The 24,528-nt window shown below is 33.3% G+C and overlaps 3 protein-coding genes across 4 annotated transcripts; 2 read left to right on the top strand and 1 right to left on the bottom strand.

Moving 5' to 3' along the window:
- Positions 1-721: 721 nt before the first annotated feature.
- Positions 722-13,680, top strand: LOC112045835 (uncharacterized). The gene is made up of 10 exons (XM_024082184.2): positions 722-852; positions 2,713-2,742; positions 4,446-5,628; positions 6,300-6,440; positions 7,791-8,081; positions 8,171-8,259; positions 8,579-8,725; positions 9,434-9,702; positions 10,309-10,685; positions 11,900-13,680. The coding sequence occupies exons 2-10, from the start codon at positions 2,732-2,734 to the stop codon at positions 12,104-12,106; spliced, it is 2,715 nt and encodes a 904-aa protein (XP_023937952.2). The 5' UTR covers positions 722-852; positions 2,713-2,731; the 3' UTR covers positions 12,107-13,680.
- A 2,917-nt stretch (positions 13,681-16,597) lies between these two features.
- On the bottom strand, positions 16,598-17,730 carry LOC112045851 (RNA/RNP complex-1-interacting phosphatase homolog). The gene has a single exon (XM_024082203.2). The coding sequence runs from the start codon at positions 17,519-17,521 to the stop codon at positions 16,727-16,729; it is 795 nt and encodes a 264-aa protein (XP_023937971.2). The 5' UTR covers positions 17,522-17,730; the 3' UTR covers positions 16,598-16,726.
- A 496-nt stretch (positions 17,731-18,226) lies between these two features.
- On the top strand, positions 18,227-22,549 carry LOC112045855 (succinate dehydrogenase assembly factor 3, mitochondrial). Of its 2 annotated transcripts, none has more exons than XM_024082207.2 (3): positions 18,227-18,248; positions 18,368-18,582; positions 20,366-22,549. In XM_024082207.2, the coding sequence occupies exons 2-3, from the start codon at positions 18,406-18,408 to the stop codon at positions 20,576-20,578; spliced, it is 390 nt and encodes a 129-aa protein (XP_023937975.2). In that variant the 5' UTR covers positions 18,227-18,248; positions 18,368-18,405; the 3' UTR covers positions 20,579-22,549. The 2 variants fall into 2 exon arrangements, with proteins under 2 accessions (XP_023937975.2, XP_023937976.2); XM_024082208.2 differs by having other exon boundaries at positions 18,245-18,267.
- The last annotated feature ends 1,979 nt before the right edge of the window (positions 22,550-24,528 follow it).

The following is a 24,528-nucleotide window of genomic DNA, read 5'->3' as shown; positions in this document are numbered from 1 at the left end:
ATGAATTTGGGCCTTAGAGAAATGCATCGCACCCTTTGACACCTTCTACGTATCTAAGTAACCATAGATACGTAAAATGTTGGACGTAGCAGCGACATTATTTCCGCATATGGAATATTTTTGAACTAAAGTAACTAAAGGGATTTTTTGTTATGGTTTAATAAATCTTTCTTTCGTTAAGGTTTATTAAAACATTTACTTACTTTTAAAATAATTTGAGGAAAAATAAAAAACCAACACATGCATTCATATCCTATGTTCAAATTCTCTGTACTGAAGTTTCTGCCCCTAGAACACGTCAGATCGTGATCACAGACGACAAATGAAGATCGTAATTATACTTTTGACTGACGGGGTAAGGTCTAGTTCAGTACTACTTTAGTATTTTAGTGGAGTACGAACGATTTTTGGGCTGTAAATCCAAAAATTGTTCGTACTTGATTAGAATACTAAAGTAGTTTGTAAAGCCTCTAACATTTAGCGCGTCTAGGTCTTATGGTTATTGGTCTGAGCATGTCAACATTTATATTGTAGACAAAAAATATCAATAGATTTAATTAGGGTATTAATCTAAAAAGGTGCATGTTGGTTGCGAAAGATGTAATTTTTTCCGACATACACATGCAAGTGGAACGATAAAGACTGTAATGGTTTGAGTAATATTTAAGAAAGCCAAGTGGAACGTAGCTTTTAATAATAATATTTATTAAGGCTCAAAAAGGCTTGAACTCAGGGCCACAAGTCAATATAATAAAAAAAAATAATGTCACAGCTATTTTACCAACAAAATTGATACACTAAAAACCCATTCAGTCTCCAGAACTAAAAGAAAACCAACTTGGAAAAAGGACGGTATGTTTTATTGATATTGTTCAGAAATTAAATATTCCTTGAAATATACATAGTAAAGTTATTGTATTTATTACCTAAAGTTAGTAATTAATGACGTAGAATCGTACTTTTAAGATTTTATACTAATAGTGTTATTGGAACTCCGCTATCGCTAGGTACGGTTTCTTGTTGATTCGAGGTTACAACAGCTAGTGTTTTCAAAAGGTGCTTTGTTGATCAAAAATTCCCTTGATTACTGATAATAAGTAACCCGTAATAAGTAATACCGCATTACCAATTAGTTACAAAGTTAAAAAAATATCTTGTCTATGCTCTAAAATGTTGGTTATTTTAGATTCTCATTAGTATTATTATGTTTAATAGATATAAAATAACAACATATTACGTACTAGCAGACGCCCCGCGTAGTTTATGTAGGAACTAGGGATATTGGTGACAATGTAGGATTCTAATAGTCTTGTAATTTCAGACATTTCAATTCAAACAGAACAATCAAAACCTCTTCATATTATTAAACATTTCATATAAGTACATAAATGGCGGGAAATAATCAGAGATTTTGTATACTGTAGTATTCATATTATTAAACAAAGTATTATTCTTTACTGTGGTATAAAATAATAGTAGCATTTGCTTTTGTTTGTTTTTTGTCATTTATTTATTAAAAAAATTCTTTCTTTTATTAAAATTTTTATCTACATTAATAAAATATAATCCAAGACTGTATTAAATATTTACAAAACTAAAATTCAACCCTCTTGCTGAATTCTGCTCATATTATTATGAAGAGATTCCGTTCAGTGCAGTCTCAAGAATCACTGCCTTCTGTATCTGACTCTTGATCCAACAGTTAAGCAAAAGCTTCTTAAGGTGTTGTTTGAAAATTTTCACTATAAAACCATTGATTTTAATGACTATCAGAAAATATGGAATACATACAATTGGATAACAATAATGAAGTCTATGTGGAAGCATCCTGTTTCTGCTATGCTTTAACAATCTTCTGAAGATCCTGCAGAATCTGTGCATATTGTTTGTAGACAACATTTATATACAAACCAAATGCAATAATATTGAGGGCTTAGATCTTAAAATAAATCATATTTTATAAAATACTAGCAAACGCCTGCGACTTCGTCCGCGTGAAACTCGATCTAAACTTTCAACTACCTCTACCCTACCCCTACCCTACCCCTACCCTACCCCTACCCTACCCCTACCCTACCCCTGCCCTACCCTACCCCTACCCTACCCCTACCCTACCCCTGCCCTACCCTCAGGGGTATAAAAAATAGATGTTGGTCTATTCTCATAGATACCGGATAAGCACAAAAAATTTCACCAAAATCGGTCAAGCCGTTTCAGAGGAGTGTGGCAACGAAAACTGACACGAGAATTTTATATATTAGATGTTAATAGTTGGCTAAGTAACCATAACCTAGTAATAAATTTCCAAAAAAATCATACATATTATTAGTATTTCTTAACAGACAATAAATAGTTCATAATTCCCATTTTAAATCTACTCACTATTGTACTTACAATACAACTTCATTCTCTAATAGAAACTTAAGTGAAGTTATTTTTGTAAGCATTGGCTAGTGGTACTAATTAGATTTGTCAGAATAGCTCGATAAATTAACTATTCACTGTTCATGTCTGGTGATTCTGACATAATTATGAACATAGTGAACCATGGTGATGGGGTGTTCTCCTTCCAAGTTATGTACCAGTTAATTGATAATTTTTTTATCTTTTTCACAATTTTTTTCTTAAGCAGTCATTATCATTGCATCAACATAATATATAATATCTGTTTGTGATCCAATAAAAATAAATAAAAATGTTTTTACTTTCCAGGTTTTACAATTTCCTGAAAATGGGCAATGAGTAAGTACTTGACTTAAATATTTTATTCCATCATGTGGTAAATCCAAGGATTGAACTTTAGGATAGCCCTATATATTTCTGTTAATAATTTCACAGCAGCTCAAAAATGCTATAGTTTTCTCTGTCATGCTTACCTTTGTGTCTATTAGAATAATATTGTCAAGCAAGTTCAAGGAGGTGGATATAAATAGTGTATTTGTATGTATATTTTAATGAGAAATGTTATAAAATTGATTTTTTTATATCTTGGTACAGATCTGTTTTTTTTTAAGGAAGTTTGGTAAATGAGAATTGTTATAAAAAGGAAATATTGAAAAAAATATATGTTGGTTTTAGAACAATATAAAAGTAAAAAAAAAAATATATTTTATTGCATATTTATTATACTGTTTCAGTAATTATTCAAACTTAAAAATAACAAAAAAAACAAAAGAATTTTTTTCTTTGACTGTAGGGTGTAATACTTTTGCTTTTTCATTATGACAGATAAAAAAATAGCAGTCTAAATAAATGTTTTCTTTTGTTTTTTTCTTATATTGTGTTTCTTTGGAAGAACGTAATGAATAATGTTACTAGGTTCGCAAAATCATTTAAAACTTCATTACATTAGAGCTTTTATATATACAGATACACTAGTTTTTGTTTTATTTTAAAAATACCAAATAGTTACGATTTTACATGCATTCAAAGCTTGCATAAATATCGACTCCCGCTAACGGTCGCGATATTGTACGTGACGTCATAACACAACGTTTGCTCACCTGTTATAGGCTATTTCGTACTTCTGACTTACCTACTGACGAACTAATGGTTAAAATTAAATTTTTTTTTGTGTTGAAAAGCCCATTTATCTAGGAAGGCTACATAACATCAAGCTACAACCAATAGGAGCAAAGCACCAATTAAAAATGTGGCCAAAACGGGGAAAATAATGTTCGGTTGTTGACCGCTTGACATACAAAGATGAAATTTTGCAGGAAGGTAGTCCGTAGTTAGTAGGTATCTGCTAATAATGGATTTTGCGATAGAGCCGGATTAAAGAAGTCTAGAGGCTCTCACAAGTTTGTATGAAAATCCTTAATTTTTTTATGCTACAAACTTGAAATTTGGCATTTCAACATGCATTTTCTTTTAAATAACGTTACTGCTAAATTAATGACAAATCATGACATTTATTTAAACAAAACAATATTATTTTCATTGATCTTGGTATACACTACTATTATATACCAAGAACAATGGTTATAGTAGACCAATGATCGCAAAAAAAATTAAAATGCGATGAAAGTTGCCAGCACAACACACTTAGAAACCAATATAACCTCCATGATATTGATAGTACTGAAAGCTTCACTGACAGTTTGTGCAATTTACACTGTCAAGTGAAATCCTAAAAATCATCTTTAATATACAACTTGTTGCTGATCCTTCTTCTTTTAATTAATCAATAATTGCTTCCTCTTAGTATGAAAATGATTTCCTCTAAGTTATTTCTAAATGTTGATATTCAAATTACAAACCATCCTGGAATAAAAACAAGGTTTGGTTTTTATATAAAAATAGTTATTATTTGCTATAATTATTATAAGCTGATATACAAATAATATTACAGAGTTGTGGAATATATAGTAAATGGAAAAGAAAACAAGAGAAATCTGTCAAATAATATTGTAAGTACCATATATTAATTTATATTGTTTCAGAACTAAAGTTGAATTAGATAAATCAGCTAATGGGGATGTTGAGAGTAAAAAGAAAAAAAAAAGTAAAAAGCATAAAAAACATAAAAGAGAATCAAATGATAAGGAAGAAAAAACCCATAAGAAAAAAAAGAAATCCAAAAAGGACAAGTTCGAAAATCCAAAAGTAGAAAGTGAAACATCTCTATCTGATGTTGAAGAACTAATTAAAAAATCTAAGACTTGTAACAAACCAGTAAAAAATGATTCTTCACTAGACACTCCTTTAATGGATAGTATAAAAACTTCTAAACCTAAAAATGGTAACACAGCCATGACAAAATCACGTAGCAGTAGCAGAAATGACTTCACACAAAAGAAGGATGATACTTTAGAAATTATATCATCCAATTCCGAAGCAGAGAATTATCAGGAGGACTGTGCAAGTCCTGAGCTAGATGTAGAAGACGATTTGGACCTTGAAGAATTGATGAAACAAAAAGAACTGTTGCAAGCTCGTCTAGTTGCTTACTATTCTGATAAAAGTGATGACGAAAAAGTATATAAAAGATCTTCTAATGAAGTTATTTGCCTTAATGATGACGAAATGAAATCTCCTATTACTAAAAAGGATAAAAAAAATGATTTGGAATTCAAAAAAAGCAGTAAACACAAGCACATTAAAGAAAAATCTTTCAGACGACAAGAGGATTTAAGAGAAATTATTAATAGAGAAAGTAGAAAAGAAATGGAGAAGAGGTTTGAAGAAAAAGAGTATCGTGAACGCAAAGAACGTGAACGTCGAAAGGCAGAAAAAGAGAGAGAGCGTGAGCGTGAAAAAGAACGTGAGCGTGAAAGAGAGCGTGAGCGAGAAAGAGATCGTGATCGTGAAAAAGAAAGAAAGAGGCAACGAGAGCGTGACAAAGAACGCGATAGAGAACGTGAAAAAAAACGTGAGAGGATGCGTGTCAAAGAGCGTGACAGAGACAGGGATCGCGATAGAGATCGTCGATCTTCAGAACAAAAACTACCTGATAGGCATACAGTTCGCAGTCGACGATCACGGGATAGATCTCCAGTTGCACGCCGCGATAGGAGATTCTCAGATCGCGATCGCAGGTCACGTGAACGTAGTAGAGATAGAACTAAAGGTCTTTCGCGCGACAGAGATAAATATTCTAGATCGGAAAACAGAGAAAGAAATATAGTAAGTAAAATTGATACAAAATAATATATTATGATCAAACAAACTTCCAAGTGACTTTATTATATGAGTTGTTTCATTAGAATATATGATTTTTACGATGTAGTTTCCCTATTTATTAGGTAACTTTTATTTTTAAGGCACAATTTTCAAGGAAATTAAAATAGGTAAGACAAAAATGTAATTCCGATATTACACGTAATGCCACCTCAGATCTCTATGTTGGAAAACGCTCATTGTTTAAGGGAATACATTGTAATTTGTACAAACTTTCCATTATTATTTGGGAGAGCTTCTGGTAGGGTGGGTGATCATATACTCTAATAAAGCTACACATATAATAAGGATCGAACTTCACTTGGAAGTGTGTTTGATCATATATTATATATCGTTTCATCATTATTCATATTATTTTTATAATGTATCGCGAGGTATGTGTATTGTGAATACATAATTATATAATATATGTCATAATAAATAAATAATATATATGCCATAATTAGTCTTGAGATGAATAATGATGCAACAAAATATAATAACGTCTTATGTCTTGTGGCTTTAGACCCTTGGACTCAATTTGCCACTTGACTGTTTTTTCAGCTGGCTCAACCCGATGCTCAGTGCTAAATGCTAATTGACTTTAATGTTAATTCTCTAGAATTTGTTTGTTTCAGAACACATCAAATGAAGTAGCTCAAATAGTGCCTAGCTCTAGCGATGAAGAATTAGACATATCTATCAACACTGATGATGAGGAAGAAACTGAAGAACAGATCATTGAAAGAAGAAGGAAACAGCGGGAACTACTACTGAAGGTTTATAGTTGTTACTTTTATGTACAGTCCTCACAAATATGTTGATAATGTTGTTTGGCAAGAACTAACATGACAAATAATTTCATGACCTGTATATATTATATGTATTTTTTTTAGAAAATGTATAATCCTTATCTGATCTGAACTAGCAATAGAACCCAGAACCTCTCTGTTGAGAACGTGAGCGCTACTGACTGCGCCAGAGCGGTCGTCGAAATATCAGTAACTGTATCCACCAAAGATTTTCTATTATTAGATACGTGCCTACAAATCACAGCAAAAAGTAATCCGAATTTAGCTACGGCGCACAGCACAGTTTTGTATTTACTTACATTATAATGTATGTATACAAACAATGGGGATGATGACTAGGTTTGAATATATTGATTTTTATGATACATTCGGGTAAATAAGATCAATGTTAACTAATTTATACATAAAAAGCAAAGATCGACTGCATATTTGCAAAATAAATAAGATTATAAAATTTCAAAATCTACTAAAAATATTTTATCGTAATTAGATGAAAATTCATACAGTTTTAGCTTCCTTACATTAAATATTACAATTTTTAATATTTGAACTATAAACATAAACGCAGAAATAACAAAGATATTAGTAATTTTGTTTAAATGCCCATACAAATCTAACGATCATTAATTGCCTACGACGTCATAAGTTCGTGCCATTTTGTATGGGGCGATTTTCAGGGATCTGCGGCAGCGCCGCAAATCTGACCCTTTAAATCCCTGTAGCTCCGAAGTAATGATCCTTGTTACTTTTACAAAATTGCTTTACTATTAGTGTACTCTTAATTTATATACAATTTAAAAAACTGTCATCATCGCTTTTTCATTATTGTCTTCCGGCACCATTTTATTCTCGTTCAAAACCTCCCGGACGCTACGCGTAAGTCATCATCACTTGCCTAAAACCTACAAGATAAAACGGCAAGTGCATAGTACAATTAGTACATAATGAATCTCGCTCAGGCTGTACAGCGAATGACATTTCAAAAACAAGATGGTGATTTGTTTTCAGTAACTGTTTCTTTTTTATTTATGGCTTTATCCTACATCCGGGCTTTTGTCAATATAAATTGACGAAAGCTAAAAAATTTGCTTGCATTTAGGCGTTCTCAATTTTATCTAAGTCTATTACTTTGTCAACAATCATCAAAAACTGGTTTTTTTTTCCTGATAACTTTATGCAATTACGGTTTTATTCTCCGGGAACGACGACTTATCTCTAATAAAAAATCTTTGGTATCCACTTTTATTTAAAAATATTTCAACCAAATTTGTAAAACTTGACAAGTTTCTTATGTTAATTACAATGATAATTTTTTAGAGATTGGAATGCATTAACAGCGATTCTGCAACAGACAAAAATCAAGCCGCAACTGAAGCCAAACAAGCTAAAGTCCACACTACTTCTGACATTAAGGTGTCTACTGAAATAAAATGTATCAGTTTAGAGTCTAAATCAAGTCTGCTATCTGCTGACATAAAGAACGAAAAGAGCAGTGATATAATAAAAAACACTGAGAATGAATCCAAAACATCTGATAGATCGGAGAAACCTCTCCGAAGCAGTGAATGGGACATGTTTGCAGACCAGGACAATTTTGACAGTGTTGATGTAAGTATTTCAATTGTGACTTTTTGAGATGCTCATTTAAATAATATAAAGTATGTATTTGTTTTCTAATGAGTTGTTTTGTATTACAGACTCCAAATGCTGGAAAATTGCGAAGTAAAAATGCTTTAGAAAACCCATCTCTTACAGATAACTGGGACGATGCAGAAGGCTATTACAGGTATGTCATATTTAAAATTAAAAAAAAATATATTTGAAATTGGTATCATCAACATAATCATCTCCATTGCCACTTCAACTTCTCGACTCGCTGAGTTATTTCAGTGAATTTGGTTCGTCTGCGGATATTCCATTCCATTCAAATTCATTTCTGAGTGATTGGATTTGAAATTGGTTTAATAATAATAATAATAATATAGCCTTTATTTCCAAGTATATAAATTACAAAAAATTTACAGTTTACATTTTACATTTTTAAAGTTTTTTTTTTTTTTGAATTTGGTTTACTAGATATTATATATTGTTGTATGTGTTCTCAGGGTCCGAATAGGTGAAATACTAGACAACAGGTATGCTGTGTATGGTTACACAGGGCAGGGTGTCTTTTCAAACGTAATACGAGCTCGAGATCAGGCTCGCGGAAACACAGATGTTGCTGTCAAAATCATTAGAAATAATGAAATTATGTGAGTTATTTAATTTTTATCACCATCGATTTTGTTCACTTGAAATTCAGATTTTACAAATCCCGCGGGAACCAATAATTTTTCGGGATAAAAAATAGCCTATATGTTGCTCCACAACCTCCTCTATCTTCCAATGAAAGTCAGTTCAGCCGTTCCAAAGATTAGCCCGGGCAAACAGAAAGACAGACAGATGGACAGACAAAAACTTTGATTATTTGTTTTTATTTGATACCAAATCATGTACAAGTAATAAGTCATCTTAAAATCACGGAAAGACATTTAAATTTTATTTAAATGTATTGCGACTGCTGCAGTATTATGAATTGTTTATGAGGCTACCCTGGGAGCCTTTCAAACGAAAAAGAATTTTCCAAATCAGTCCTGGTGTTTTTGAGAACATACCCTACTCGTGAAAAAAATCAAAAATAAAATTAAAGATTCCGACGAATTGAGAATCTCTTTTTTTGAGATTGGTTAAAAAATAAAAGTCATTTGTATTATAAAAATAATTTGTAGGACATACCATCAAATAAACTATTAGTGCCCCAACTTCTAGCAGATTCTTATCATTTAATTGTGGGTAAAATAAATTGTGTTTTATATCATGGTCATTGCTCATCTTTAATGACGACTTTTTTATCTTTATATATTTTTCTATACATATTTAGTTAAACAGTTTGTGCATGCATAATTTTATTATTATTTTAGGCATAAAACTGGATTGAGGGAATTAGAAATCCTTAAGCGATTGAACGACTCCGACCCTGAAGACAAATTCCATTGCTTGCGACTCTTCCGGCACTTCTTTCATAAACGCCATCTTTGTATGGTATTGGAACCACTTTCTATGAACTTGAGGGAAGTGCTCAAAAAGTATGGCAAAAACAGTGGGATTCATATAAAAGCTGTGAGAAGTTACACGCAGCAAATGTTGTTGGCTTTAAAGTTGTTGAAGAAGACTGGAATCTTACATGCAGGTAATAGTTGCTTAATTAATAAATAATCAACTCAACAGCCACATTGTTCTACAAATTGCGTGGTACATTATCTCGTTCTGACGCTCAGAATTTTAAAAACCAGTTGCTACCAGAATCAAGAATTTTCGTTAATATAACAGTTGAGCGTCTCATCAATTGTAATAATGCTCCACGGATCCTGGGCTAATACATTGTCATTTCATAAACCAATTCTTTCAGCGCATTATGAAATAGCGCAGTATATTGGCAATCCATTGTAATGTGATAAGTATAAAAGAGTATCTGTTTCTAAAAATAGTATCTGTGGGTTATCAGTGATAACCCACAGATACTACATAATTCTTTTGTGAAATGGATGTACGAGACATATTAAGACATATTGTCATGTTTTGTACATGCAATACCTCCACTAAATCCCATTGCAAGAAAGAGAGCGATATATTCGATTTCTGTATGTATGTTTTCTGAATGATGCTATTGGTCGACATTCGTCTTTCCCATTTTGAGATATCTCGTTGTGCATATCATTATTATTATACACAAGATTATTATTATTTATTACTCGTATTTACTTCTGTTGGATTACAAATAAATGTTGTGTTTTAGATATAAAACCGGATAATATTCTGGTAAATGAAAGCAAATTGATGTTGAAATTGTGTGATTTTGGTGCTGCATCACATATAACTGATAACGAGATAACACCATACCTTGTGTCGAGATTCTACAGAGCTCCAGAAATTATTCTCGGCGTGCCATATGACCATGGTATTGATATGTGGTCCACTGCCTGTACTATATATGAACTGTCGACAGGCAAAATTATGTTCGTCGGAAAATCTAATAATGAGATGTTAAAATATGTTATGGATCTAAAGGGGAAATTGCCTAATAAGATAGTCAAGAAGGGGCTTTTTAAAGAACAACATTTTGACAGCAACTGCAACTTTCTGTACCATGAATTGGACAGAGTTACAGAAAGGGTAAGAAAGTTAACTACTAACTAAATATTTTATTTATTTTATATGTAGGATGTTACAAGTTTACCCTGTGTATACAGTATATTGTACATATCCTCGTGTCATCTCAAAAGAATCTATATGAACTCTGGTTTTTCAATGCAAAGATTTTCGAGAGATTTATTCAACATTAGCAATGTCCACCTTTTAAAAAATCCGTTCTTATCGTACGTCTACTAACTATAAACTACCTCCCTGCCTAATTTCATCTTAGAAGTAGTTTTCGAGATTTCGTGATTAGTGACTGTTTTCAAAAATTTAATCCCTAATAAAGGGACTAGCGGACTTCGTCCGCCCTTACAGTATTATCGCTGTAAAAATGGAGTAACTTCTCCCGTTTTCCCAACATTTCCCTTCACTGCTCTACTCTTGATCGTAGCGTGATGAAAAGTATACCCTGCCCAGGATTAAGAAGAATTAGTTTACCAAGTTTCGTTAAAATCCGTTGAGTAGTTTTTGTTTCTATAACAAACATACAGACAAACAGACAAAAATTTTACTGATTGCATTTTTGGTCATCAGTATCGACCACTAATCACCCATTGATAGTTATTTTGGAAATATATTTCATGTACAGAATTGATCTCTCGACAGATTTATCAAAAGTAAAGATGAGGTTCTATGTCTGATGAAGATTTAAACACACATATCAGCATTTTTTCAGTTTCATTATGATGAACAAAACATCTTATACAGATGTTGTTATTCTTGCGACTTTATATATTTACAAAAACATATGTTATATACTAGCATAGCTACAAGTACCATATCATCCGTATTAATGATGAGGGGCCCAAGGCTACATTTCTTACCTTTCATTACATCTCTTACCACATTACATATCTACCGTACATACATACATAGTCTGTGATAGGCCACTAGATATGACCTCTGCCTCCGATTCTGGAGGGTTCAAATCCGGTCCGAGGCATGCACCTCCAACTTTTCAGTTGTGTGTATTTTAAAAAATAAAATATCATGTGTCTCAAACGGTGAAGGAAAACATCGTGAGGAAATCCTGCTTACCAGAGAATTTTCTTAATTCTCTGTGTGTGTGAAGTCTGACAAACCGCATTGGGCCATTCATTCTGAGAGGAGACTTGAGCTCAGCAGTGAGCCGAATATGGGTTGATAATGATGATGATGACATGTCTACAACATATTTTATCTTGTTACAGGAGAAAGTTGTCATAATGTCGAGCATAAAGCCTACACGCGATCTACAATCGGAGTTAGCTCCTCCACACCACCGACTGCCTGCGCCAGAGGCTAAGAAGATAACTCAACTTAAGGACTTACTCGAGAGGATGCTCATGTTGGATCCTTCAAAACGAGCATCCGTCAATCATTGCCTTACCCACGCTTTCATCCAGGAAAAAATATAACAACAAGCATGTAATTTCGATAATCTGGCACGTTCGTTACCTGTAATACAGTGACGTAGCTACCGAGGGGTCAGGCGGTGCAATGACTTAAGAAAATCTTAACTTTCAAAAATTTCTCCCGTTTTCAAAATGAATATGACAGGTTGCAACCCGACTTCAATCATGGCAACTAAATTAGACCTTATAAGCTTTTATTTCGTTTATCATCAAGTATTCTGCATTGTTCAGATATATAAAAGAATTCATATTTATACCTTATAAAACATAACCAGTTGAAATAGTAGTATGGCCCCATTTTTTCATTTGCACCAGGGCCCTTGGTCACCTAGCTACGCCACTACTGTAATACAAAATATTTACTAACAATTGAAGATGTGCTACATAACACTTTAGATTAGAGACTTTGGTTTACAGTGTAACTGTTGTGATTACAAGTAAAAGATTAAAGAGGCTTAACCGATTTAGATGAATTTCGGTTAGTTTGGATTGGTAGACAAATTTACCTTCGCATTTATAGTATCAGTATGAATTTTCTTTTTTTCTAGCAAACTTAAAATAGTATCAAATTTCTCAGTTTCTAAGTAATTTTAGCTTAGTATTTGCAGATTACTGTACAGATTACTAAACTTGATTCGTTCTGTAATTTTTGATATATATTTTTTTGTCAAATCATTCGTCTGTCATTTTGTCGTGCTTTATTTGCTACTTTTAGCGTGTAAAATAAACGGGGGTAGCCAGTTATTGGAAGATAAAGCAACATAGGTATGATGTGACTACGATGTGATTGCACAATAACATACAAAGACTCCTTAGGTAGTAGTATTGTATCAATTTGCTACAAGGTGACAGTGCAACGCATTTCTGCAGTGTACATATATTCATAATTCTCAGAATTAATGCATGGATGAAAGGTGAAATTTTTTCATGAAAATTAAGAAGATAAATGAGATAAATTATTTTGTTTAGCAAAACTTTACCATTTCATTACAATACCTAACGTTCATGTAAATTTTCACCCTTGAAATCAATGGGGTAAATTCAGTTTTTTGGCTATAATGAAAATGTAATAATTTAAACTCCATTCTCTCCTTATTTTAATGTAATATTTATTCGCGGGGAGAGTGATGTTTTTAAATGGTTTAAATTTTATCATTATTTTTTATTGAATTCATGTAAGTATTAATGCTTAAATGAATGAAGTAGTACAAGTCGCATGACGGTTTATGAAAGCTTCGTGAAAGTAGATGGCGCAGAACTAAGCCTACAAAGAGACTTGGAGCTTTCCCTCCACTATGGCGAGCGCTCATAAATCGTTAACACACCCACCAAGCTGCTTTAATGCGGGTTGGTGGGCTTATAATAAATACAAATGTAATTTTAATTCCAATTTATTTTAACTTGATGACTATTTACATTGTTAATGTTTGGACACTCATTTTAAAATTCTTACAGGCATGAATTATCAATTCCACAATTCAAAACATTTTATTTCATGTATTAGTGCCGGATTATTGAAGTTCACTTATATTTTTATATTTTTTAATGTCTAGATAATAAAAACCTGGCGACTCGAATATGTTTTTTTTTTATATTCCCAGTATTTTTAATGATCAATATAGGGTGCGAGAATTTAGGGTTTTTTTTCGTAAATTGTATTTTTTTTAAAAGACTGCAACGCCATCACGTGGAGTAGTGTAGTAGTACAACAATAAAATGTACCTTTTCACTACTCTTGCTCAAAATCACTGTCATATTACCACTGCACAGCGGGGCTAAACAAGCATTTCAGCCTCTAGGGGCTAAAGTAATTTTGTTTTTTTTAATTCTTGTCTGTTACGAGTACTAGCCAAGCTTAGACCATTAATAACCAAGTACTAGCCTACTATAAAACGGAGGAGGTTTTATTCGAAAATATAATCATTATAGGTAAGGCCCTGATTGTTTAAATTGGAATGAAATGCAGCGTTCTTGTCTGTGGAATGCGTTAATTTTTTTTATTTAATTTTTATTGAATTGCGAATAGAGCGAGATATGAAGACATGGGACGTCCTGTACTGTGTAATACCTTTTTCACTACTCTTGCTCAAAAACACTGTCATATTACCACTCCACAGCGGGGCTAAACAAGCATTTTAGCCTCTAGGGGCTAAAGTAATTTTGTTTTTTTTAATTCTTGTCTGTTACGAGTACTAGCCAAGTACTAGCCTACTATAAAACGGAGGAGGTTTTATTCGAAAATAGAATCATTATAGGTAAGGCCCTGATTGTTTTGAAAAATACATAAAAAACTTTAAATTGGTTTCTATTTAGGCGGCCTCGCCTCGCCGTACGTCTCGGGCCCTAAAAATACCTCGTATATAATGGGTCTTTTTAGCCCCTTGTATAACAATCTACTATTTTTTTGACTCATCCTACATGAATGGTGAAAGCAGATTCTGAAGCTAAAATTTAAAAGTGGCCGCCATTTTGGATTTCGAGTAATGTCACATTACCATTACAGTACAGCTTCTACAGTACAGCAGCTACAGTGCTCTTCAGTATGGCTGTATCGATTCTGAGATGCCTTACTATAGGTACAACCCAGCATCAGCTCTTGAGATGACAACTTCATATAACTAACAGAGTCGAGGGTATGCCAACAGAGACAGACTTATTATGGCTTTATTTTTAAGAATATTAGCAATATCAGTATAAGCTATAATAGGCTAATCAATAGGGCATTTACCCTCGACCTGCTCAGAAACAGCTCCAATTTTGATGATTTTTTTTTAAACTCATGTTTTTTTTTGTTATTTAAAATCAGAAATGTTTCGGTGCGGGGATGAAGTGATTTAGGTATATTGTTAAAAATATCTATGCTATTTATATAAAAAATAATTTAAAAACATTGCCGACTTCAAATTTATGTATTATTTGACTCCATTATAAGCATAATCAATATTCCCTTTCTCCTCACCCCGTCATACAGATAACAGGCTTTAACTGGATATAACAATTGTCCAACAACTAGGACTCAATCCCAAGACCTCTCAGGTATTGGGTGTAGACTGTGTGATTGAAGCCTCTCACCTTCTAACCACTTGATGATTGATGAATCATCATTTTAGTATACTCCAAACGTATGCATCCTCACTAGCTAGGATCGAGGGCCAATTTACAGACAGGTGTACAGGTGTTACAGGTATGTAAAATCCTTACTCACTTTTCTTAAAGTCTGAGTGCTAATTTTATATATATATGTTTTATGGAGTGTTGTTAATAATCAACAATCAAAACTGCTACTCATTTACATAATGATAAATTTGGTGGTGGTAATTTCTGACAGACGCTTTAAAGCTTGGAAAAAATAATCATAATTTTACTTACATTCTGAGGCTTCATCTTTATATATGAAGTTTAAAGCGCTCAACACAAGGTTTAGAAATCTGCTCTGGTTACTTGGCAGACAGTCTACACTGAGACTTAACAACAAATTGCTCATTTACTGTGCAGTCTTGAAACCTATCTGGCTTTACGGGATTTAACTGTGGGGCACCTGCATTAAATCTAATGCAATGCGTATCCAACGGATCTAAAATAATATATTAAGGACTATTACTGATGCCCCTTGGTTTACTCACAATGATGAAACCCACCAATATCTGGAAATGCCAACTATCTGTGAGAAAATCAAAAACAACTGTAGAAAGCATAAACTGTAGAAAGGCTAACTGGACAACCCAATCGCCTCACCACTAGCTCAAAGATGGCAGAGGTCTGGCTCTCCTGTCAGAAACTGTCCCTAAGTCACAAAACTCACCTGCTTATAGTCTAACGTCTGATCGCAGATATCAAGAAACAATTGTTTTAATACTTTTTTTAAGGAGCTAGAACAATCCTAGGGGCCAAACTTTCTCCAGACACAATTAATTGTCGATATAAGTCTGAGCGCGAGCATGATAATTAGGTTGGCTTTATAACACAGCTTCATTAAACTATAGTTGTTATTGGTGTAATGAAACTTTTTATTTAAAATTAAACAATACTAACGTGTACGTATTGAATCATAGATTTAAGACGTACGTAGTTATAATTCTATGTATTGGAAGTGGCATATTAATGAAATCCAAAAATTTTAACACAGAGTTCTTGGCTTCAGAACAGAAGGTTTTTACTCATACTGTCTATATTTAGAAAAAGATGTGTATACTTAATATTGTTTTTTCAGCAAATAAAAATTAATTAGCATTTTTATTGTATAAGAATAAAATCGATTAAAGATCAAAGCAAATTTATAATAAAATAAAAATATGTTGACAGTACATTGACCATTGAGTGTTGACACTGTGGTTGACCAAGTTGTATATTTGAATTGTAAACTTTCTTTAACAACTTAGTGAACTATGGCAGTGATGTTGAGTAGTTTAACAGCCGTTCATACAAGCCTAATATAGAATATTATTGCCATTAATATTTAGTTTTTAAGAAGATAATAAATGAAAGATTAAAAAGTAGTGGGAATTTTACAATTTTTAATTCATTTATTTTTACAATTTTTTATTCAAGGAAAATAGTATTATGCCGATTGAAGACTTAAAATAAAATAAAATAACACAGTACAGTTTGTACATTGTTCTCACTTCAGTAATCATACTTGTAATCATATACATAAGATGATTGACGTGATGTGGCATAACTTTCTTTGTCTTTAAATTTCTTTCTTCTATTTCTTCTATGTCCCGATCCATAGTATTTTTTCTTTCTTGATTCAGATCTATTGTCTTCATCATCGTCTTCATTATTGTCTTTATCGTCGTCTTCATTATTGTCTTCATTTAAGGGTGACTGATATTCAACCTGACTCCTCTTAATAGGTTTTACAATAGTCTCTTGGCCAAAAACAGGAGCCGGTGGCGGCATGCCCATTATATCAGCGATATAGTTGTTCCTTTCAATTTTGTAGCCACGCGCTTCTTCGAATCGTTTGATAGCTTCAGCTGCAGGTATGCCAAGTCGATCGCGCATGTAGCGGCAAACCATATACCCAGTTCTGTTCAATCCGTGGGTACAGTGAACGCCGATCAAAGAATCATTATCTACTTCGAGATATGTGTCAACCGCATTAAAGAATTGTGTCACTGTAGTTGCCGGTGGTATTATTCGTCCTGGCATTAAGAGTTTCGTATGCAGAATACCCGCTGATTTTAATTCCTGTGCATCGTAGTACCTCGCCGTATTGGTCAGATCTATTACGGCGCGTAACTTGGGAATTGCTTTCAGAAGTGTTTTTATATCCCATATTTCATTAGGACTAACAACTGCTGTTTGTACAACCCTTCTAAGCGGAACCTTAAAACAAATTATCCTTGTCCCTTCTATAACTTTACCACATGCTTTGTATGGTATCCACCTATCGGGAATGCTTTTAGAACCCATTTCAAGGGTAAATTCACCACCAATTCATTTAAAATATATTAAAGTAATTCGCTACTGATGTTATAACTGATTAAATAGATAATAAGATTCAAAATGAAATTTTGTATTCTAATCTCTAAGACCACAAACGTCAAATGCTACACGACGACTACGTCATACCTGTTGAAACCCATCCCCCCACGGTTAACACCCATAAAATCAATGATTCAATCTTAGATAGATAATAGTTCAATGTACTCTAGTCTCTATGGTTGACACCATCTTTTATTTTTTACTAATATTAGCAAAGAGTATAAACTCCAAAGAGAAGTAAATCTATAGACACGAAAACGTTAGACATAGTAATGCATAGCACTATTTATTTTTGAATTAAAGTCAGCAATTTTGATTTTTTTAAACACTGATTTTATATTTTAAAATACTTACTTACCTTTAAAATATTTGAAGAAACCAATTGAGAACAACAAATGTAATAGCTATAACAAATTTGTAATAAAAACTATATTCAAAAAGAATCGATTCTTCGGACGGAAAAGCAAAACCTCGATCTAGTAATCGAACATTCTATGTTTATATTCTGTGGATAGTCTAAGCGATGTGTTTGTTATCTGTGTGTTTGACTTTGACAGTGACAGTGACAGTGACACTGTATCTATTAATCTCAAATTCTCAAATCTGCGGTGACAGTGACACTGCACACTGATAGTGATAAATCAAACGTTATTCGGTAGGCGTAATAATACACTGTAATCTTTAATTCTTTAAACCAAAAAAAAAAATAATAATTAACATTTATTTAAGATTATTAATTGAAATTCAGTGTCCAGAGTCCTATAATTCTTGCAGAGATACCTCATGAGGATTATACAGAGAAGTGAGTTAATATGTTTCCGTCTGACCATGTTATGCGAGTCAGACTTCTATACAAGTTGATATTTCGAATTCACCGTGCGTTGCCTGGAGAGTTACGTATACTGGGCGATAACTACGCCAGAGATGAGTTCAAACGCCACAAAAATTGTAATCCTGCTGAAGCTAGAATATTTCTAATGGAATGGACTGTAAGTATAGCGAGGGTTCAAATGGGATTGACTACATTAACACCATCTTTATCAGCCGTTGGATGTCCACTGCTAAACATAGACCTCACAACGCAACACAGTTTTTTAACCAAAGCATCTAGCGGCTAATTGTAAAACATATATTAATATTGCTCTCTCTACAACTGTAGCAAGTTCTATATGAAAATGGAAACTAGTGTCGTTATTAATTAGACTTCTAGCCTACTGTTATACTTCTCTATGATTGCTGTATGCTGAGGTGTCCACTACAATATGAAAAAATATAGATCACAATAACCTCTGCTCCCATGTGAAAGTGTTGTTTAAATTTTTAAATTTCTCTAGCCATTCAAGAGATTATCCAGATGAACAGAGACAGTGAGGCAGGTAGTTGTTTGTGATTTAGTTTCACATAGACTTGACATATGCACACACACAAAATTATTTTGGAATTATAGACAGATACTGCCATATCATTTATACATTTTACTACCGGACCATGGATTTTTCCAGAGTGAAAAGTATGTGTTAATCTAGAGTGAAATCTATTTCCATTCCAAATTTCAGCCAAATTGCTTCAGCAGGGCTAGCACGGGCAAGGGAGAAATTTATCCACGGGGAGAGGATAAAACGTTTATCCCCCACACTCGTTTTATCCACTCACCGCGCATGGGCACGCCGGTGGATATAATATCCCCGGTGGATATAACGGAGGGAAAGACTTGTCAACCCATTTGTATACATCTTATAAATTGGCATTAGGTATATTAATAGTCCGAAATAAACGTAAATTTGATAATATTTGGTTTTTTTGTGCATATTATTTATCTGTTTTCTGTTGGCATTGTTTTGTTTAGTGATTGTTTTTTGCGGTGGTTTGTAGTAGGTATCTATAGTATCTATCATACTAGCGGACCCGGTCAAGCTTCGTTTTGACATAAGTGCACTTGTTCTCTATCCCTACTCTACCCTTCTTTACCTCTACCCCTACCCTACCCCTGCCCTACCCCTACCCTACCCCTGCCCTACCCCTACCCTACCCCTGCCCTACCCTACCCCCCCTACCCTACCCCCCACCCCAACCCTACCCCGCCCCTAACCCCCCCCCCTCTTCCCCCTCCCCCACCCCTACACCAACCCTAACCCCCCCTAACCCCCCCTACCCCAACCCTACACCACCCCTACCCCACCCCTAACCCCCCTCCCCCCTACACCAACCCTAACCCCCCCACCCCACCCCTACCCCACCCCCACCCATACCCCACCCCTACCCTACCCCACCCATACCCCGCCCCTAACCCCCCTCCCCCCTCCCCCACCCCTACACCAACCCCCCCCTACCCCACCCTTACACCACCCCTACTTTTTAGCAATTGTTAAAGACCAAAACATGCGAGACAAGAAACAACAAGAAAAAACAACAGAAAATTGTTTTTTTAAGTAAAGTTTTATCCCCACATCAACTTCACAGGGATAAATTTATCGCGTTTAAATGTCAAAAGTCCCAAAGTATATCATTTTATCCACTCCATATGCCATAGTCGAGGAAAAGATCTCCACGCGTAATGTCAATCGGGGATTAATTTGTCTTTCCCTTGTGGCCATGCTATGACGGGTGGATTTATATCCTTAGTCAGTGGATATAATGGGTGGATAAAAATTTTATCCCTTGCCCATGCTAGCCCGGCAGTAGCTATAGTGCAATGGAGGAACAAACATACACACACACAAACTTTCGCCTTTATAATATTAGAGTGATTGATGTCTTTTCTTTGTTTTACAGAATTATGCTGTTAATATGGCAAAGCAAACAAAACCATTACATCAAGCCAAGAAGAAGACTGTTGGTAAATATCTAGAACCTGAAATGTTGGATTATATGAATGATGAACAGTTAGTCCAGTTGTATGAATTGCACAAAGCTGCTAGCTCAGATGCTGATGGTAATTCTAATAAGAATCTAATATCCAACAAAAAGGATAGTGACACTAGGTAACTTCCTTTTTTTTTTGAATAAATTTTCTGATAAACAAGCTCATTAAATTAGCTGTCATAGTTTAAAAATAGAATTCCATTTATAGCTGCATATTGTTAATTAGTATCAACATAACATAAATCATGTATTTTTGGAAATTAAAGTGCAAATTGTTCAATGTAAATCGAAAATGTACTGTTTGTCAAACAAGCCACACTTAACATTGAAATGTCCTTTGTTGAATATATGAAAAAATAGTTAATTATTGAATGATTTAATTAGAACTATAACATCTTTTTTTGAAGCAGAATATATAAAAGTTACAGTTAATTTGCCTGTAAAATCCTTTTACTTTTTAAACTGTTTGAGGTTCTAGCCCTTTCAGGCTTTAAACCATACAGAGATAATATGCAACAAATAGTCAATTGTCACTGTAAACTATCTTTTTAATCTGTGTGTCATTGCCACAGATAAATAACTTAATAAACTTACACTACAGATTTATTACTTATTAACTTTATCAGGTGTAATTATTAGTTTCATGTTTTTTATTGTTAAAAAATAAACCATGTGATGAATGGAGTTAATTTGAATAAAACTGACAAGTGCAGTCTTTCTTGAATAATTGTGTCTATTAAAATTCACTTTAAACCTCAAGAAAAGATGAATTACACAAATATTTTGTGTTAAAAGTAAAAAGTTCAATCAGATTTTTGCAGCCTTACAAGCTTTCAATAAAACACTAGGTTATTTGTGGACATGGAAGTTTACGGTCAGGTCACAGCATGTATGAAAACTCTGTTCTGCATCTATGAAGTTTATGATTTATTTTTACCCGACTGTGTCAGAAGGATGGTAATGTTTTTGAATATATTCTTATGAACATAAATTACATGAATCATAATACTATCTATATTAATAAAAGCTTTTATATTAACAAAATAAAAACAGGCTTTATCAATATGAATAGTTTTATGTTTTCAATATTTATTTTATTTATATGATCTTTATTTAAATTACTAGTGTCTTTACGCTCTGTCACACAATTTTTTATATAGTTAGATCATGTTTGTTTTTAAATACTTTATGAAATTATGATGATATTTTTTATTGTTAACATGAACACCATATATTTTTGCATAATATTGTCTTTTGTGTAATCATACATGTAATACAATTTTTTTCTATAGAATATGTTAGGAGTACAAAGTCATACTATGTAATTATGATGTTATTTATATTGTAAACATTTTGAACACCATATTTTATTTGCATAATAATGTGTTTTGCATAATCATACATTATAATACTGAGAAAAGTTATATAGATCATTATACTTGTTTTTTACATATGGAATATACTGTATGTAGCTGTAGCGAGGAGTCTATAACCCGATTCCTAGCGGCTTACCTTTCAAAATCATAGATTCTCGAAAATATTCATAGTTATAATTTATTTTACACACCCGAAATTGGTATATATTACTACTTTACAATCTTTACAATAATTGATGATCGGGTTACCTAATAAAACATTTCAGCCTTCGCTACTGGTATGTAGTACTGTGAAATTTTAATGATGATATTTTTTATTGTTACCATTTTAAACACCCTATTTTAATTGCATAATATTATCTTTCTCATAATCATACATTAACATATGTAATTAATTACATATTAATGATACTAAAAAGAAATATATCATCATTATCATAAAAGCTAATGGACGTCCACAGCAGGACATGCGCCTTTTGTAGGGACTTTCAAACATAATATTTGGAAAAATTATATAGATCATAATATGTTTTGTATCTATGAAACATGTTGTGAGCATGTACTATGTAATTATGAAGATGATGTTTTTTATTTTTAACATTATTTACAAATACAGTATTTACTCGTAATTTACAATAAATGATTTTATTCAATAGATTTAGCTCTAGTCTAGTCATTATATAAAATTATGAAAATATAAATAAATAGTTATTATTGATCTTGCAATTTTCAGTTATTAGATCCACCCCAAAATAGTCTTAAAAATTAAAAAAAAAGGAATTACCTACATGTACTAAAGGAGATCATCAGGTTCGATAATTCGTCACTTCAATTTAAGTGCCCACCAAAAAATTAATTGATACAAGTTACTGTTACAGTGCCGTGATAGCCCAGTGGATATGACCTCTGCCTCCGATTTCGGAGGGTGTGGGTTCGAATCCGGTCCGGGTCCGGGGCATGCTCCTCCCAACTTTTCAGTTGTGTGCATTTTAAGAAATTAAATACCACGTGTCTCAAACGGTGAATGAAAAACCATCGTGAGGAAACCGGAGAATTTTCTTAATTCTCTGCGTGTGTGAAGTCTGCCAATCCGCATTGGGCCAGCGTGGTGGACTAATGGCCTAACCCCTCTCATTCTGTAAGGCGACTCGAGCTCAGCAGTGAGCCGAATATGGGTTAATAATGATGAAGAATGATATAATTAGCTTTTTGCAGAAATAGTTACTATGGCATAAACGTTTTAAAATATATCTGAGTCAAGTCATGCAGTTTCGATGATTTGTCAAATTCTAACGATAAGTTGATTTTTTAAAGTGCCGTCCAACAAAAATATGTTAAGTGTCGTTAGAACTGCCCATTTGGAGCAATAGTCAACAAACATTATAGGATTGGTCTGAGCCAAGTTATATGTTCGATGATTAGTTATATCAACAATGACAATGAGGTCCAGGGTTCGAATCCCGGGTCAGGCCAACAAAAAAAATAGGTTATTGGGATTTTTCTTACAAGAAAAATCTTAATAGAAGCCTGGAGTTGAGAAGTTGGGGGTAGTACACCCCCGTGCCTCAGAGAGCACATAAAGCCGTCGGTTCTTTGCCTGATCTCACCGGTCGTGTTAGTGCCGGATTAAGGAGGCCTAAGAGCCGACGAAGTCGTTTGCGTAAACAGAGAAACTTACAACCACTCGTTAGTAGGTACTGTTTGGTTAATTGTATAATATACCTCCCTTGTTCGCAATTGCACAATATAATACTAAAGTATAATCATTTTATACACAATACGTATGTCAGAATATGCACAAGAAGTATATTCATACAGTAGGTACACATATAAACATATTTGTAGTAATTAACCAAAGAACGTGAAATGAAAAATTACGTGTGATCTTTTCTAGTAGGGCATACTCCAAGTTTTAGCCGTGTTTCATAATAAACTATAATTATGGTAAAATGATAATTAAAAAAAAAATAGGGTTCCTTCCCTTCATGCAAAGTGACGATGAATTTTTTATCGTCCATCCCATGATGTAGGGTATCGTTATTGGTATTTTTGTGCATTACATAATGCTATATTAAACTACGGAACCCTACTCTGCGTGTGACTGGACACGCACTTGGCCGGTTTTTTTTCTCATGATGTAGTCCCTATGACAGTCACAGTTAATGTAGTTTTATATTGATAAAATAAGTTTTTTTTACAATTTTTAAAATCGTTTTAGTATATACAAAATTTCTTTTTTTCGCCAATTGGTTTTAATTCTAAGTTTTCAACTAATTATCACCATTATCAACTTAAAACCTTAATATTTCTCTCGATATTCAAAAAATAAACAAAAAACCCTGTATTGAATTAAAATAGTGTTTCCAGGTCAACCTTAATTTTGTCAAAAATAAGTATTTTGTGTAGGTATTTAAGTTGGTAGATTCTTCATATTCAGAAGTAGGTGGTTGATTATATATGATCATTATCTATTGCTCTACAACTCCTATGTCGTCGCACGTCATGTACTTACTTATCTATGCTAAAGCCAAACTCGATGTGGAATGTTTATTAACCAATAAATTAAACACGCAAGGGGTCCATGAAGTTAAATGAGGATTGACTCGAGCGTCAATGGGACCCATTTGGTCGGAGATTTGGTCGATTAGATGATAGGAAGAATGAATGGTCATATAATATTTCCCCTTTCAGTGGTGT

This window comes from Bicyclus anynana, chromosome Z (assembly GCF_947172395.1).
Source record: "Bicyclus anynana chromosome Z, ilBicAnyn1.1, whole genome shotgun sequence".
In the NCBI taxonomy this organism is placed as follows: Eukaryota; Metazoa; Arthropoda; class Insecta; order Lepidoptera; family Nymphalidae; genus Bicyclus; species Bicyclus anynana.
The sequence above is the reverse complement of the archived record's forward strand: the minus strand, read 5'-3'. Positions and strand labels throughout refer to the sequence as shown.

Excerpts from the sequence above, each read along its gene's own strand:
- LOC112045835 (XM_024082184.2), top strand. Across the intron at positions 5,629-6,299 it reads AAAACAGAGAAAGAAATATA|AACACATCAAATGAAGTAGC; the intron begins GTAAGTAAAATT and ends TGTTTGTTTCAG. Across the intron at positions 6,441-7,790 it reads AGCGGGAACTACTACTGAAG|AGATTGGAATGCATTAACAG; the intron begins GTTTATAGTTGT and ends ATAATTTTTTAG.
- LOC112045851 (XM_024082203.2), bottom strand. The coding sequence starts at position 17,521 with ATGGGTTCTAAAAGCATTCCCGATAGGTGGATACCATACAAAGCATGT.
- LOC112045855 (XM_024082207.2), top strand. The coding sequence starts at position 18,406 with ATGTTTCCGTCTGACCATGTTATGCGAGTCAGACTTCTATACAAGTTG. Across the intron at positions 18,583-20,365 it reads TATTTCTAATGGAATGGACT|AATTATGCTGTTAATATGGC; the intron begins GTAAGTATAGCG and ends TTTGTTTTACAG.